General features: G+C 37.2%; 1 protein-coding gene across 1 annotated transcript in view; it reads left to right on the top strand.

Annotated features, from left to right (window-relative positions):
• COL24A1 (collagen type XXIV alpha 1 chain) overlaps nucleotides 1-17,641 on the top strand; it is a 146,641-nt gene that overhangs the window by 128,317 nt on the left and 683 nt on the right. The window contains exons 49-59 of the mRNA XM_062581626.1: nucleotides 916-1,023; nucleotides 1,108-1,161; nucleotides 1,457-1,519; nucleotides 2,786-2,839; nucleotides 4,406-4,441; nucleotides 10,720-10,755; nucleotides 10,849-10,875; nucleotides 11,507-11,572; nucleotides 12,334-12,502; nucleotides 15,070-15,179; nucleotides 16,285-16,500. Coding sequence (XP_062437610.1) covers nucleotides 916-1,023; nucleotides 1,108-1,161; nucleotides 1,457-1,519; nucleotides 2,786-2,839; nucleotides 4,406-4,441; nucleotides 10,720-10,755; nucleotides 10,849-10,875; nucleotides 11,507-11,572; nucleotides 12,334-12,502; nucleotides 15,070-15,179; nucleotides 16,285-16,500 — 939 coding nt within the window. The remainder of the gene's footprint in view (nucleotides 1-915; nucleotides 1,024-1,107; nucleotides 1,162-1,456; nucleotides 1,520-2,785; nucleotides 2,840-4,405; nucleotides 4,442-10,719; nucleotides 10,756-10,848; nucleotides 10,876-11,506; nucleotides 11,573-12,333; nucleotides 12,503-15,069; nucleotides 15,180-16,284; nucleotides 16,501-17,641) is intronic.

The following is a 17,641-nucleotide window of genomic DNA, read 5'->3' as shown; positions in this document are numbered from 1 at the left end:
TAGAACCAAATGTTTCCTATCTTCTTTTTGAATTTCCATGACTGAGACAAGAGACGTGGTAGCAAATGATCTGGGTGATTTAAACATCTAAGCAATGTATTGGTGATGAAGTGCTGCACTTTCAGGTGTAAATCCCAAGTTTTGGGGGACTCTTGTCCCCAACTCTTGTCTGGGATGTTCATTTATCATAGGACTGAAATTTTTCTTGTTTGGCCCTGTAGGAAAGAAACAAATCTGAGATTGCTCCATTTTCCAGGTAGTTCCACATATCAACATCAGCATATCCTCAGATTCTATTGATAATACTACGTAGATATGTTTCAGTAGTAAAAGAAGAAAAGAATGGGCATGTTACAAAGAGTTTTCTGCATTGTCTTAATTTAAGACAATGATTCACAATGTCACATGATTTTATTGGTAAACAGTCTTTAAAACCTTAAGTTACTTGAAAATTGGGAGAAGAAAATACTGTCTCTCTTTGTTATCTTTCCATGAAAATATTTCAACATAAACTGTATTCACTACTTGTAGTGATTTTTTTTGCTGCTGCTCCCAGTCTAGACACCTAGACAATGAGCTGTAGGGGAGGTAGTTCCTGCTCAGATTGCAATCTGAAAAATACAAGGAATAGATAAGATGAAGGGAAAAGGATACCACATTGTGCAAAATAAGTGTTTAGAGTGGACATACTGGGTCAGTCCAAAAGTCTGTCTTTGGAGCTGAGAGCAAACACCTGGGAAACAGCAAAGCAAGCATGATGGCATACGCTCCCAGCCATAATTTCTCGCAGCTCTGTAACCTCCTGAGCTAGATATGGTTTCTATGTACTTAATAGTCCTAGCATCCTATCTTTACTTTTATAACTGTCATGATAAAGGGTATATTATCCTATACCCTTATTTTTACTGTCCACAGGGTGACAGAGGGCTTCCGGGTTACCCAGGAAAACGAGGCAAAAGAGGCCTTCCAGGATCGCAAGGTGACCAAGGGCCAGCAGGAGACACTGGACTGAAAGGACAGGCGGTACGTAATCACCTCTGGTTGACGCAAAACTAGTCCAAGAGTTACCAATGTGAAATAATAATGAGGATGCCTCTCCTATTACAGGGAGAACGTGGAGATCAAGGTTTGATGGGGTTTCAAGGATTCCCAGGTCCAAAAGTATGTGTTCATTCTTTTCTATTAGATTTTAAGCCATTTACAGAGTGAAATCAATAGTAAAGCACAGATTTAATCAGCTTTAACAATAACTTGTTCAAGAACTATCTGAACTATTGGAATGTTGCAGGCAGAGTTTCATGCTGCATGTCCAAAGACTAAAGTTTTGGATCAGTGAGCTTGATATTTTCACTGCTACTGCTCTTGAGAAGTATCTTACTCCCACTGATTATAAGAGATTAAAAACAAGTTAACAGCTAATGTTCATGTTGACTAAACTATTCCTTTGCATTTTCAGGGTCCTGCAGGGGACACTGGTTTCATTGGAATCCTGGGCCCAAAAGGTCCAACAGGCCAAGTCGTAAGTCTTTTGCTCTATAAAAGAGATTCTCAGGATAGCTTTGCATGTTTCTTTTCACTTAGGGAATTATGTTTTTCGTAGTGCCAAGGCCAGAAGCTTTTAGCTGAAAGCTGCTCTCTGAGACTAGGCCTTCACTAGGAGCTGTTGGCAAGTACTGCAATACCAGTATGGTATGTCTGGATACAACATGGATACAGATATACAAGAAGACCTGGGCTTTCAACCTTGAAGGAACAAAGCAAGCTCTGCTGATAAAGTATAGGTCTTCAAGTATGATTTCATCCACATAAATATCTTTATTACTGTTATATCTTTGTCCTTCAGGGTAGAACCTTCTCTTTCCTCTGACTGACAATGCTGATTGTCCTGCAGCAAAACAAGAGAGGGACAGACTTTGCTTGCAATAAGAGGCAGTAGTGTCCAGGCATTATTAATAGGTAGTTTGGAGGGTTTTTTAATAAATACTTCCTTTTTTTTTTTTTTTTTTTTTTTTTTAATCTGTAAGGTAACTAGCATGCGTTAGCCAGTTCTTCATGGCTGTTGAAAATGTCTTTCATTCTACTTCTTTACTCACCAAAAATGAGGAGGCATTTTTAAGATTTTGTACTATTGAGGACAATTTTCTACTATTGTGCATCTAGCTTAGTGTCAAGTGAAAAAATAGAGGGAACAGTTGCAACACAGAAGGTCTTACTGCAAGATGCTCTTCTCCCACTGCTGCCATTGACACCACAGTACTTGTGATACGTGTCATGAGATCATGGTTCTATGAACCAGAGGCAGTGCAAGCAGTTTGAGTGGCCTGTTCTGATAGGTGTTTTCTTTTCCCAAGCATCCTCAGACAAAACAAGTACTGGAAAAGAGCAGTCTGCTCTAAAGGAAACAAAACAATAAAGTAATGTTTTGAGCAGTACTTATTGGCAGCCTTGTAGGAATATTTGTGGACAGTAATATTGCTCAAGATATGGTTGACTGTAGCTCAATAAATATGTGGTCTTTGGTAATTTTCCACTTTCTTAGTACATCAGCTCTCATAGAGAAGAATGGTGGAGGGACTCTCCAAGGATAAATAATTACTAATTATTAAAGTAATTTTGTTAATTGTATATCAGTGTACACTCAATATGCAGAAGGAGAGTATTGCTGTGATCTTTTGCATATGTACCAGGCATATAGGCAGAGCAACTTTAAACCAGGGCATGTCGTGAGGAATTTCTTCATTTTGAAAACATGTCGGGACTAATATATTCCTTTGTTTGTTTACAGGGGTACATTGGCCCTGTTGGTCAAGAAGGCATAACAGGCTCCACTGGCAGGCCTGTAAGTTTCCCTTTCCTTTTGCATCATTTGGTTATTTCACCTATACCCTTATTTTTACTAATCAGTTTTGCAACTAGCAACCTTATTTTTCCATTTGCAAATAGTAGCTAGTAGGATTATCTTCGTATTATACCATACTGGTGAGCTAACATATGTGACTCTGGCATCTAGTAAAAACAAGATGAAAAAAGTAATTGCAATGACCTTCTCCCTAGGTACCATGTACAGAGGGCATGTCTAGGGGAGCCAGCAGGCAAATCAAGGTGTAAACCAGCACCAAGTATTCTGACTCAGCCTTAAGTCTGAGACATTTATTGAGAGCACTCATATTTGGTTTCAGTATACTTTCTTTCACGTGTTAGTGCAGTACCTTTAATTGGCCTAAACTTTCCTGAGTACCCCTCCAAACATGTGTACTGGGTGAACCCATAGGCCCTGACTGGGGAGCTCGAGGTGCTGATGGAGTCCCTCTTATAACTCAATCATCATCTTGTCCTTTCGGATCGCCCTCAACGCTTCCCGGGTTCCCTGCAGTAGGGATGCTCTGCCCTGATCCCTTGTCGCACTCTCCATGCAGTGCCTGGGCCTGGAGCACCTCTTCCACCCATGTGAGAGATTTTTAGAAACTCTTTCTACCATCAGAGTTCCACTGATAGCTGAGTGACAAGACCTGGAGGGAATGAGAGTATCTAAAATTTGAAATCACGATTATCAAAACATGAATATACAGTAAAAATAATAAATATGAATACTTACATGTGTACAGGAGAAGTGAAAGGGGGGAAGGGAAAAGTTCTGTCTGTAACTAGAATATTCTTTCCAGCTGTCGGGTGAAAGACTCGCTGTATTCTTCTCGTTCCTACACAGGAGAAATACTAAGCTTCCATTTCTTTACAGCTGTGTTTCTGAATGAAAGCTTTTAATAGACTTTGCACTGAACCGAATAGTTTGCCGTTATCCTTAAGAAAGCATTATAGTTGAAGATTATTTCTCTGTGACATGAAAAGCTGCCATCAAGATGCAAAATTCTCTCCACCCTAGGCTAATTGCTAGACTGTTAGTGTCTTTGGAAACACCGTGCGAGTGTAAGGCTAGCCATAAATGTCACAGAGGTAGAGGGTAATCTAGCTGTGAGAGGTGGAGTTACTGACAGGATAGTAAAAATAAACGTGCAACCAATGGATTTTCAGTGACAGAAAGCACCAGGTTGGACTCTCAACTCTGAGATGGTGAAGCTCTGCCCTCCTACTACAGCGGATCAAATAGAAGAGAGTAGAGCTGACTGACTGGCAAACAACAGCAATTAAAGTTACTGAGCAAAACTGTACCTACAATCTTGAAGAAAACAATCAGCTTTCTAAATATAATAATTACAACACATTTTCAAGGAATTTATTTTTCTAATAATATAGCAAAATTAGAGCCCTAGAGCTGTAAATAGTTCTAGAGATGAGCTAAGACTGGAGTATTCCTGTAAGCAGAATAATTCTTGCACATGTTAATCAGTTTATTTCACTCCGAGAAGGCTAGAAAGCTTGCTAGATTAACAGGTTTTTTTTCTTACAGGGTCCCAGGGGTGAAAAGGGCACAAGGGGTGAAATTGTAAGTTGAAACAGTTTTTATGCTTTCATTTTCAGGCTGTGTATTTAAAAAAAAAAAATCATGTTACTCTAACTGTTCTTTTGAGTCCTCAGAATGCAGTGTACCAAACAATCCAGTTGTACAGCCCTGGTCCTATAGGAATTGCACGCTTCAAATCTGTCCCACTTCATATCTAAACTAGTGAAATCCTTTGTCACATTTCTTGTCAATATTCAAGGACTTCACATGCAAAGAGCTGTGTTTGTGAGTCTGCAAGATCCTGTCTAGAGAGGGAGACGCTTGGGAGAAGCTTGGATGGCCAAGGGTGGTGTCCATGCAATGTGCAGCAGCTGTAGTAGCAGTAGGCAGTACTGACAGATTATGAAATTGCACACTCTGATTTTTCAGGAGGAATATTAAATTTTTTTTACATTAATAAATGTTTGATTTATTAAAAAAAAAAAAGTAAAAGAGCTACTAAAGCCTCTGATTAGTACTGAATATATGAAAAGCCAGTGTCAGTTTATCATATTTACTTCAAATAGGTATCAACTGTCATTTTAGTCTTATGACATTACTTTATATGACAGTTTTGTAATAATCTGTTTTGGCAGTTACTGGCCAATGTGATTTTGTCCCAGTTGCTTTGCCTTTCATCTCACCCTGCTTATGAACATTTGGTTTCTCTTATCTTTTTGTGTTTTGGCTTTAGTGTCTGCCTGTGTACAAAGACTGCCAGTTCTGGCCTAATTGCCTTGTAAAAGATTTTTAAAATAAATCAGAAATATTGAAAATTGCTGTAAGAATTAAGTCTCAGAACTGAGTTTGCTGTACGTGTCTTGGGGAGCTTTCAGCTTTCATTCTAATACTCTTGGGGCAATTCCCATTTTGGAGTAGGAGGAACACTAGGCTTTTAATTCATACTGCTCTTAACCATCTTAGTTATCTGTTTCTCATGTCTGTTCTTAGAATTCGTAACAGTTGTCGGCACATGACTAAAAATGCGCAGACACCTTAAAAACACAGAAGATCCAAAACGGTGAACAAGAAAAACTAGTCTTCATGATTGCGCTGGCACTTAACAACTGAATCATGAGTTCCTCTCCTAAGACTGTCTTCAGAAGCATGCTTAATTTTAAGTGATGCACAGCAGCATTAGTTTAAACTCTGTAGCCAAGGAAAGGGTTTATTTCTAACTGTTTTCAGATACAGAGGAGAGAATGATTTTCATCCAGCAGTGTATTCCAAGCTTTGAATTTATTCTTTTAAAATTGATACTGACTTTCTTCCTAGAATCTCAAAGATTTTAACTTTTCTGTAGCAGTTTTACTGCTGCCATTTAAGTTATAGTTTTTAGTCTGTCATGGGTACAGTGTTCATTGCTAGAAAGAAATATCCTCTTTACCCCTGAAAAACATAGACTGTAAAATCATATTGCTTTGTCAAGTTCAGTGGTGAGTCAAAGCTCAGTAGGCCATTTCTGGGGGAAAATTGACAGTACAGTCAGAAATAGTTTGATCATTTTTAATCAAAACTATATTTTAGTTCATAATGTTTGTATCTCTGAGACTGAAACATTTAAAAAAATGTGGAGCACACTTTGGAATACTGTTTCAGAATTAATATTTCTGAAAGTGTTCATTTTTGTTTGTTTAATTTTATGACCTGTCAATAGTAGTACGTAATGGAATATAAAGAACCATGGGATAATCTAGCTTGAGAGGGACCTCAAGAGGTCTCTAGACCAACCTCCTCTTCAGAGCAGGGTCAGCGCTGAAGTCAGACCAGGTTTTTTTCAAGGCTTTACACAGTTGGGTCTTGAAAGCCTCCAAGGATGGAGACGACTCGGCCTGTCCGGGCGACGTATTCCAGTGCTTGACTCTTCTCAAGATGGAAAAAAAGATAAGATATGATAGGGCGTATCTGAAATTTTCTATTTTCTTTTAAGTTAGATTTAAATTAATGGCAGCTGGTATACTATTTGTATTGCATATCAGATTATTAAATTGCTATATGTTAAAAAATGTATAATATTATACCTTAAGGCATAACATTGATATATCATAATATTATGCCTTATTATGTTTTACTCATTCTGAGATATGGTGAAATTACATCAAAATGACAAAAATGGCTGGGGAAAGTTTGACTTTTTGGGATGCTATTTTTTTATCATGAAATTATTAAAAATACTTCTTGCTTCATGGAAAATTATTAAAATATTTTTCAATTAATATAAATCTTAAAATAGCAGCTTCTCCTGTGAAACAGAAACTTTCAATTTATCCAGCATTAGATGTTATTCTAACTACAGTTATACATGTTTTACTAGGAGTTTTAGGCTCTCTCCCTGGTAAGACAATATTCTTGCCTTATTCCTGCTTCCAACTCTGTGAGCCAATCTCTGTACTAGGTGAAGCCATCAGAAATACAGTTTTGCTTTTTGCTCTCTCTTGATTTGTTTCAGCCAGTTTGCTGACAACCTGCTCCTACATTTCTCCTTAGTCCAGCAGTTTCAACCTTGCATTATATTCTTGCATTCAGCCTGCAAAGAGGCAGGCACAAGACTAGCAGGGTGCTGTGTTAATAACATCCCGACTGCTTTATGGTGAGACCACAAGTCCTTGCTATTTTGTGGTTCTCGTTTGCTTTCCTTTCTTTAGTTGCCTTTGATCTGACTTCAGGAGGGATAACAGCACCCAGGCAAACTGACAGGCATCTGGTACTCCTCACCCAGCGCTGGGAGGTTGCTGGGACAGATGCTAGGACAGTTGTGACAGTCTGATTATTTTTGACATGGGATTCGTCCCCCCATTAGAAACTTTTATAGCATTCATTTTCTCAGTACCTATAATATTTATACATCAGACATGCTTCTGCACAGTTATCTTCAGCAGATTGATCAAATGTCCAATTTGTATCTTCAGTTAAATGTAAAATAAAATGTTAAACAAGAATAATTTAGAAATCCATTCATCTGTCCCTAGCAGTTTAAATCAAGAATACTTCTGCTGAAGTCAGTGATACTACATTGACTGGAAGTTGATGGAAGTCAGAGGATAATGTAAGATGTACCCTATGGTTTTATACCCCCTGAGCTCTCACAATTCTCATTCACTCTAATTTGAATTATGAAATCTGGCCAACACACTACAAAGCCTTAATCTTGAAAATTAGTATGCACATGTTTAGCTTTAAACATATGAGTGGTGCTGTCCTTGGGATTGCTCGTGTATTTGAAGTTAAGAACGTGTATTGTTGCATGCAAGATCAGGGCCATACAGTATTATAAAAGATTGGAGTTTTGGCCTTTGAACTGCTGTACTAGCAATCAAATTAAGTGATTAAAAAATTAAAGAGCAAACCAAAATTAATTATTATATTCTTTTCTTTGTTATTATGAACTGGGGTTACACTTTTCTCACTTAAATTCTAATATGATCAAAGGATAAATTAAGTAGATTTGCAAAGATAATCCTGTACATTTCACTGGAACATTCTGCAATTAACTTAATGCATGAAATGCATAATTTAACATTATTCTGCTGCTCTACAAGATAAAGAAGGAACATTTATAATGTCTCTACAAGATTTTCATTATACTCTGTGCAATGTGAAAGGCTTGTGAAGGTAATTGATATAGGCCTTTGAAGTTTTAGTGCATTTAAGAAATGTAATATGCCCTGGAGAAGTTTACTGCAGTTAACATAGAGTATACAGTATTTACCTTTTTCCGCATGGCTTTTATTGGCAAGAAGACAGTGAACCCAGACGAATCAAATTCCTCCATTGCAAAACAACTTAAATTCATTGGAACAATATACTTTTGATTAAAAAAAATCTATATCAGAAACTACTATAAACTTGAACTGTCCTATTCCCAAGACTTCTGGAGTCCTAAAAATGTGACACATGCCAAGACGATAGAATTATTAACTGTTCAGTCGTCTGCAAAATCTACTGGAATTTCTAAATCTTGGCATCCAGAACAAAGACGTCAATTCATCAGTAGTTACTTGGGGACAAACTGCTGAAGACTTTCTGCCTTGCCCTGAGTTGGTAATTGCATAGGCAAGTCTTGTAAAAGGTAAACAAATATGTTCTTACACTGTCAAATTCACTTTTTGTGTTTCTTTTTCACACTCTTTCATTTTATACCAAACATATTTCACTAAGCATGATCATAGAGCCTAGTAACATATACCCATGGAATTGAAGCTGTCCAATCTAACAGTATTTGAGCTACTGATCTGATTAATTAAATGTGGATGTTAACTGTCTCGGCTGTCATCCGATTGTGTAGCTCTGTGAAACCCAGCTGGTCTGCATCAGCTGAGGTTGTATTCCAAAGCAGTCGCATGGATGTCATCTCTGCAAATTCATCTGTCATCAGTTTTGTAATAATGAATAACAATAATAGTGATTTATGCCTGCTTAATAGTAGTAGAATTTCAAAGAAAATTTCAAGCTTGGCAATGATCACACTCAAAAAAAATAAAGGGATGCTAGGTACTTGCCGCAAAACGCACAGCATTTCTGTGTTACTCTCTATTCTAAGATGACTTATTCTTTAATCCTCATTTTCCAATGTTAATCATTAATGCCTTTATAAAATAACAGTAAATGTTTATTTACAAGATGGGTTAAAGTCCCTTGTAAAGGTATAAGTGGATGAAACACAAATGGATAGGGCGAGGCTGCATCAGTTCAAAAGTTGACAATCTTGAAAATCGCTAGTGTTTATGCCAGTGGTATCTTCTCAGTTAAATATCAGAAGATCGTATTTTTAAACATCTGTAAATAGCTTCAGCTGTAATTGTCCGCCATTCATATCCATAGAGCATGCACTGCATGAGTCTCAGCCTCAAAGCTCGTTTGCCTTGATTTAGATCTGTAGCCTTGATAGTACAGATCTGGTGGTAGGAATTAAATGATGATCTTCACTCTTCACACCTTCATAATCCAGCACCTGGGTCCCTCTGGCATTGCCAGGGCAGGTAATGAGCAGGTGCACCTAACCCACGTGGCTGCGGAGGTCATCGTAACCCTTGTCTAACGTGTTCCCAGGTGGCTGCCCTGTGCTCTGTGTTCCAAGTATGTGCAGGGATTAAAAGCAAAAAAATAAATACAGCTGGTATCCTCTCAAGAACTGATAAATTTGGAGCCTCAGTGACTTAAATCTATCAATTTTGAGATCCTTTTTATTCGAATATATGTGAATCAATGTAAGATCCTGAACCACTGCGAGCTGCCTTGCTATGGTGGCAGCTTGAAGCACAGCGCAAGATCAGCACTTGTAGCGTGCAGTAACACTTACACATCTTGTTGTGAAATAGCATAGAAAGAATACTTTTCATTAATACATAATACAGGTGAGGCCTTTGCCTTTTGTTCCCCTTTCTCCTGTTTTGCTGGCATTAAGCTGCTGCTACTTATTCTTCTCCTTTTCAATGTTCTTGCTATTGTTTATGTTACAGCAGCTCCTAGAGGCTTTGAATATATAGCAACTGAGGAACATAATGCAAAAAAGACACAAATATCACTGAGTATTAGTAAATACTAATGATACATAACTTCTTAATGTGACTTGTTGCTCATGGATAATTTAGAGGGGCAGAGGGTTTTTGTGAAGGTCTGTGTCTGACCCCTAGACGCGAAATCTGTTTCCTTTCTACTTTAGGTTTAAGACTCTATGTTGTAGGCACTATAAGCTAGAGGAAAGGTTCTCCTTCTCCCTCTCCTCCCCACTGCATCATCCTGCACCCTGAAATTATGTCCCTTAAGGTCAGGAAGAAGGGCATAACTTAGATAATATGAAAGAAAATTGCAATAGTACTGCTCGACAATGAACATCACATGTTCTGGCTGAAAGGTGACACCGTACTAAGAGGTAATATATGCTTAGGGGTTAGGCAGTTTTTTATAACTACTTCTAATTTTTTTCTGATGCTTCTATGACCTTTCATACTGCATAGTAATTCATATTTGCAACGCATATGATGTTGGCAAACTGTGTATTAATACTTTGCTTATGGCTTCTGATGTGCCTTTAAGATCAAAAATAATTGGATAAACAAGTTTTGGTATCCAGCCAACCAACACTTCTCACAGAAATGTTCTCAAATTAACAGAACACATACTCTTAAGAATAACAACTAATGATCTACAGCTTTACAAGTACCTGGTTCACCAACATCTTTGCTTCATTGTACACAGTGGTATTTTGTGATTTTTAAAAACAAACAGAGAAACAGAGACATTCATCTATAACTGTTGAATTTTATCTCTGTTTCTTCCAGGGCCCTCAGGGACCTCAGGGCCAGCCAGGGCCACCTGTAAGTGCATTAAAAAAAAAGTGCATATTTTTCCACTGTACGTGTATCATATAAGTGTGATGCATCTAATGTCTGCTTTCTCTGATTTTCTAGGGACCGCCTGGACCACCAGGACCAAGAGTAAGTTCTCCAAGTACACTAACTACAATGCAGCCGTCGTTGCTGGAAGTGATCCTCTTCAAACGCATTGCCTGTTCTATCACCACAAGTGAAATGCAAATACATTTCCCTTTGACTTCCATCACTATAGTAATAGTTTTTGAATCTTTCGTCTTGCACCAACAGTTCTGCAACGCTGTCGAGCCCTTGCTAGGCAAAGCTCTCAAACCTCTGACGTGGGTTAATGCCATCACGCTGTAAAAGGTTTCTCTGTTGGAGCAATTCTGCATTTGAACAACCTGAAAGAAAACACAAGAAAATTTTGCAGTGTTTCTGGCCCAGATGGTCTCCTTATATATGGAGATATAAATATATATATATATACACACACACACACAACTGTTCCCTTCTAAGGGATTGTGCCAGTTAGTTGGATAGGCTCAATATTTGAAGTATCATAAAGCTGTGGTGATTTTTGAACTCTGAGAACAAACCCTAACACCTAGGTCATACGGGTGAATTAATTCTTTAAAAAAATGAACAAAATAACAAGCATATTATTTTTATGTCTCTACAACAGTTCTCAGTTTGGTACCTGTATATTAGAATATCTCTGTTGATCTTTTTATGTTCTGATTTTCTTTTTTTCCAGAAACAAGTGGACATCAATGCTGCTGTTCAAGCCTTGATCCAGTCAAATGCTGCACTGCAGATGGAGGTAATGTATTTCACTATATTTACATTGGCACACAGTGTGTGCAATTATAATTTTTTTTAAAAAAAAAAACAGAACAGGGCTTCTTTACAAAGACTCTATTTAAAATTAATCACAGATTGCAAGTAATCACTGTAGAATATAATTAAATATAATACGATATATAGGATGCAATTTTAAAAAAGTTCAAAAAAACCCAGCATTTCTACCATTTTATCATGATTAGCAGTGATGGAAATTTGCTTATTAGTTATCACAAATAGTGGACTGTGTCCGTTCAGCCACGGATAATGATATTGCTATTTAGGCCTTGATCCAACAAATACCGACACATGTGCTAAACTTTATGTAAGTGTGTGATCCTACCAATTGCAAGAAAATTACTTACGTGTGTGAAGTCAAATATATTGGCATACACAGTCTAAGACTAGATTTCACTGTTCAGAATTTACTGAGTATACTTTAAAAATACACTAATTTTTTTCTTTTTTTTTCCTGTATCCACATTTCTATGACAACATATCATAATGATGTATTTGCATGATTTTAACCTGTCTGTAACTTCTTTGCACTGGTAATTTTAATAAAATGTACTAATTTGTTTATTGGGATATGTTATTCTTACCCTGTTTTATGTGGCTGATTGCATGCATCGTAAATACTTTCCTTCTGTCTGAATCTTCAATGGCCATTTGATTTTTACTGCATACACTGCTGTTGTGATATTTCTGTGTGGTAACACATTTGCTAATGGCCCCTGGCAGAGATACCAGAATACTGAAGTAACTTTACTAGATCACAGTACAGAGATATTCAAAACGCTGCACTACCTTAGCAATTTACTGCACAGCATCAAGAATCCCCTTGGCACACGAGATAACCCAGCACGGATCTGCAGGGATTTGCTTAACTGTGAACGTAAAGTGTCAGACGGTAAGTGTCCACTTCCATAAAAGCTTGAACCTATCTAGGCTTTGAAACGTCCTGTTTTAAAATGTTACTTTCTGCTTCAAAATTGTAATGGGTATGTTTTTTAATTAGATTTTGTTGCAGTCTGTGCAGCCACCTTTATTTTATCTTTAGTTAGGATACAAACTCAGGATTTTAAAGATGAGATTATGTAGCCACCTAATATTCATACACCTGCTTCAAATTGATTTGACTACATATTACTACACGTTATTGTCTTTTAAGTAGCTTCTGCTCTCTGTAGTTGGTGAAAAAACAGTTTTAATCATTTAAGTTCCAGTCAAAAACCACCAAGCATGTGTAAAGGCTTGGGTAGCTTAGCACAAGTTTGTTTGTATACAGTGGTGAAAATAAGTCTGAGACGCATGGCATGGGAGTCTGCACAGTCTGCTTTTTGCATTTGACATTGAGATGCTGTTTAACTTGTGTATCCTCATGTCAGAAGATCTCATGAAAAATTATATGGCCTGGATGACTATATGTACCATATTCTCAAAACTTAACAAAAACTTTATCTTTCTAAAGCTTTTCTGTACATATTTGACCTGAAAATATCAAAAGAGCCCAAGCCAAAAAGGCACTTGAAAGCCACTGAAATTCAGTGGAAGTTGGGCATCTGCCTGCTTTAAACAGCTTTAAGAACCCTTGCCTCATTTTAATCCCTGTTGGTATTTCCTCTGCACATATTACAAGTAACTTTATTACCTTTGCCTGTTAGGAGTGGGTCATAGATTTATTACTCAAAAATAAACAGTTGAAATTTATTTGGTTGCTTAAGCCTTTTAAGCAACATTTACTTAGTATTTGCTCTAACCAAATCACCTGTTCTTCAGATCCCATCCAAGACTCCCTTTCTGTCTACAGAAGTACAGAATCTGAGCACCCTAAACTGGTCTAAATACTAAAATTTTTCAGTCAGCTGCTGTGAATATAGTGTCCTTATGAGTTGAATGAGTTGTTGGTGTAGTACACACCAGTACCTCGGGCTTTGCAGCTTGACAAAAATAAACCTTTTGACTTTACTGTGTTATATATTCTGAAAGTGCTTATACATTTGAGTAATTTTAGAAAAGCGATTATTCATTTTGAACCACAATTACACATGAAGTTACTCACGTATAAGTAAATTTGAGGTGAACTTTTTTTGATTTAGATCTGTTTCCAAGATTTGATTCCAAGCCTGAGACCCGTAACTAGCACAGTTTTCAGGCAGTAGTGATTTGATCCTACTTCCAGTGAAGCCACTTTTGACTGCAAAGAAGAGAAGATTGTGCCTGTTATTTCACAGGACGGGAGTAGGGTGAATCATGTGTGTCTGGATACTGGTTTAGAACATCCTGTATAATATACAGATATAATAAAACTGTTCATAATGTAAAAATATGTAACACAGTATGTTGTAGTTTCAGGGTTGAAATTTTTCAAATGCAGTAAACAAATTGTCTAGAAAATTTGAAACTGAATCCAGTTTTGTGATCAAAAATTTCCGAAGTATTTATAGCCATTCTGCTGTGACTTATGTGTGGATCAGATCCGAGATTTCTGATGAGAAAAGTGGCAGCTGTTGATATCCAAGGAGATCCTGAATCAATAGTTCAGATTGTTAAAATATTTAATGTAAATACTGGGACATAATCCACCTTCTGAATGTTTAATAATTTAATAAATATATATAAATATCTCTATTATGAAGTACTAATGTTAACAAGCTAATGAGAAAATAGGAATTGAATTTAGAGATCACATGGAAATAAATGACTGTTCCTTGGCATATGTCAGGAGTAATCAGTACTTCAAGACTGCTGAGTAAAGATGAGTCTAAACCTCATTAGAACTGTGCATTCCTAAGTGGATCTCAGTCCTTTAGGGCTACAGAGGTCACCGACCCTGTCTCCACTTCACACACCCATAGGGACTCAAGTGAGCATAAGCTCACTTGCATTTGATCCTAAATTAAAGGGAGCTAGATTCTGCTATAATTTAGACATGCCTCATTTGTCCTGTTTCTTCTTACGGACCAAATTCGCTGTTTCACAGTGGGGGATACTCCTTATTAACATCACAGGAATGTGTGAAATAGAAGTGTCTTGCCAATGAGAAAAAGAAGAGAAAGAAAGGATCTTCAGGATACTGTGAGAGCAACAGAATTTAGATTCAAATTTTACATTCAGGAATGTATGCTCTATACAAAGCTAAACTGAATTAATAAGTTTTAATATAGAGAGAGCAGAAATGCCTTTTGTCCTCACTCACTATGTTGCTGTGGAAAGAGAGGACATATCTGAAGCAATCAGTGTTCAAAAGTCACTGCATATGTAGTCGATACTGAATGGTTATGATAATTTTGCTCAGGATGTATTATTATTGCATTGCAATAGCGGAAAGACTTTCTTGTTCCCTTCCTTCCATTCCCAGTGGAGCTGTAGTAATAATGTATCTAACACTTGCCAAAAAGCGTAAAAACTTTAGCAAATTGTTTAGTAACAGCTATATTTTGGTTTTATTTTTTATCTGGGGTTATATACTAATAGGAAAATACTGGATTGACCCAAATATTGGATGTCCTTCAGATGCCATTGAAGTTTTCTGCAATTTCACTGCAGGTGGTCAGACCTGTTTATCACCGATGTCTGTGACAAAGGTATACATTGCTGCTTACTGTACCAAAAACTGTGAACAAAAGAATGCTTTTATCAGATGTTAGATTTCCCTTTGTTTCTTTTATGTGCATCTCTGTGGGAGGGCATGATGGTATATATTCTGTTATGGAAATTACAAAATAGTGGAGACAACATATATTAGTTTTGACTTTGAGATTGCACATTGATTTTGTTCACTTACCTTCCATGCTTTTGAAGTTCTTTTGCTTTGCTTTATGATTTTCTGCACAAGATATAAAAGAAGCCAGAAATGCTTCTAAGCTACATTAGTAACTCCTTGCTGGAGGCAGTTGAGAATGTAAATACTGAAGCAGCAAAGGCAAGTAACAAAATAATTTTCAGCACTTAGCTACTGAGAAGTGCCTTGTCAGATGGAGAATATTTTCCTTGCATCACTAATTCCATGCTACTTTCTACATGTATTCCTTAAACCCTTGGGAATAGAGGTTTTATTTTTGTGGAGTTTTACATATATACATATGTTGAGGAGCAATAGTAATAATGTAAAGCTCTCACACACATTCTTAAATTTGAAAGATCCCTGAGTATGATCTGATCTTGCAGAAATTCTTCTTATGAGTAACTAGAAGAACTATATTTGCTGTCAAAAGTATGCTTATAAAATTTTAGGTTATTAATGGGCTCTAGGTGTTGATGGGCCGAACCAACCAGATAGCAGTCTAAGAACCAGACTAAGCAGCAGAATGTTGGGCGCACAGATAAAATGCTACTGCTGAAATCATCTTTGCTGAATAACGTAATCATTTGTTTTAGTTTCACTATTTACAAAGGAATGATATCTGCCCAGCTGTATTCCAGTGAGTTTGTGAGCATTAACAAATGTTTGTATTTAAGCTTTGAAAATGTCCTATGAAAGTTTGTGTTTGTAGTATTCTCTACTATAGAACTCTACTTTTTCCCGAAAGAAACAAACCAGGCTCTTTGGCATTGATCCCAGCGTATAAACGTGTGTCCATGCTGCTATGCCTAAGCACTGTACATATATCTGCATGTCCCTCCGTGCTGATGTGGCCAGTCAGCACAGTCCAGCTGCAAGTCTGACAGTGCTTTTCTTTTGGAACTTAGCTGGAGTTTGGCGTTGGAAAAGTGCAGATGAACTTCCTCCATTTACTGAGCTCAGAAGCAACGCACAGCATCACAATTCACTGTCTGAACACACCAATGTGGGGATTAAATAAGGCAGGCGGCCAGAAAACATCTGTTAGCTTCAAGGGATGGAATGGTCAAATATTTAAAGCAAATACGCTACTTGAACCGAAGGTGCTTATGGACGAATGCATGGTAAATACTTTTTAGCATTATTAAACCTATAATGGAGTCAGTGCTTAGACATTATCAACATTCTGCAAGTAAATAAGCTTTGAGAATATTTAATTTTTCTTAGTATTGTAATGGTCATTTACACTTTCTTGCCTTGAAGCTTACTACTTATGTTGTTCTGCATATGTCTCTATGTGCCAACCCTTTGATACTAAATTCAACATCTATCCAAATGCAAAAGCAATTACAGTAATGTAGAGTATCTGTACTTGCTGTTAGCATTGGGTTCCTTGTAGTTTCAGACACTACGAAGGTGCTGGAGAGATCTAAGGAGATCCTCCAGGAAACAGTTTCTCTCAGAATGAAAAATCAGTTTTCTACAGGAGTTCTGCTGAGGTTATCGAATACAAAGTCTTAGGTTAGACAGACTGAACGTCATTTTTTTGGCAACTGAATGTCACTAAATTCATTGACTCTAAGTCAACTGTTTGATTGCTTAATAAAAGAATCTGATTTTATTTGGAAACTGACTCTTTGGCTAATTAAAATATTAAGTCATATTTTGGATTTAGTAAAAATCGGAAGAGCTGATTACCTTTCTAATGGTTATTAGTTTACTATCATAATCAAGATAGGAGACATTTTGGTAAAACACTACCAAAAACAGCAGTCAAGCACCTTACGCTTCCAGTATTTTATAGCTCTGTTGTTATTTGCAGTGACAGAAGGTATGAGAGAGTACAATTTGATCCCATATTGATACAAAGGTATCAGGTGAGATTTTTAATCTTAAGACAGAAAGTGGATTTACTGAGGCACTCGGAAGCTGTTTTGCTTCCTTCACTTATTACTGTGCACTAAGGAGAGGCTCTACCTGTGTCAGGCAGCTAAGGTATGGTTGCTGAAGACCCTTCTCGCCACCTCCCAACCTTTATTCAGGGCTGGTTTTGTTCCTGAGGAAAAATAAGACATACAGTGATGGCTATTGAAAAATACCATTTTTCTGTGAGATTCTGTGAGGTCTTTCTCTCTTTCTGCAGGAAGTTATGTGCTGTACAGATTTCCTGCAGGATCTCACACATCCTTCCCTGCAGGGGTTTCGCTTTTCAGTGGTCTCCACTGTATTTGATGGTTGGATAAGAAAGGAGTTACTGCGAACATC

The sequence above is a fragment of the Rhea pennata genome, chromosome 8 (assembly GCF_028389875.1).
Source record: "Rhea pennata isolate bPtePen1 chromosome 8, bPtePen1.pri, whole genome shotgun sequence".
NCBI lineage: Eukaryota > Metazoa > Chordata > Aves > Rheiformes > Rheidae > Rhea > Rhea pennata.
The sequence above is the reverse complement of the archived record's forward strand: the minus strand, read 5'-3'. Positions and strand labels throughout refer to the sequence as shown.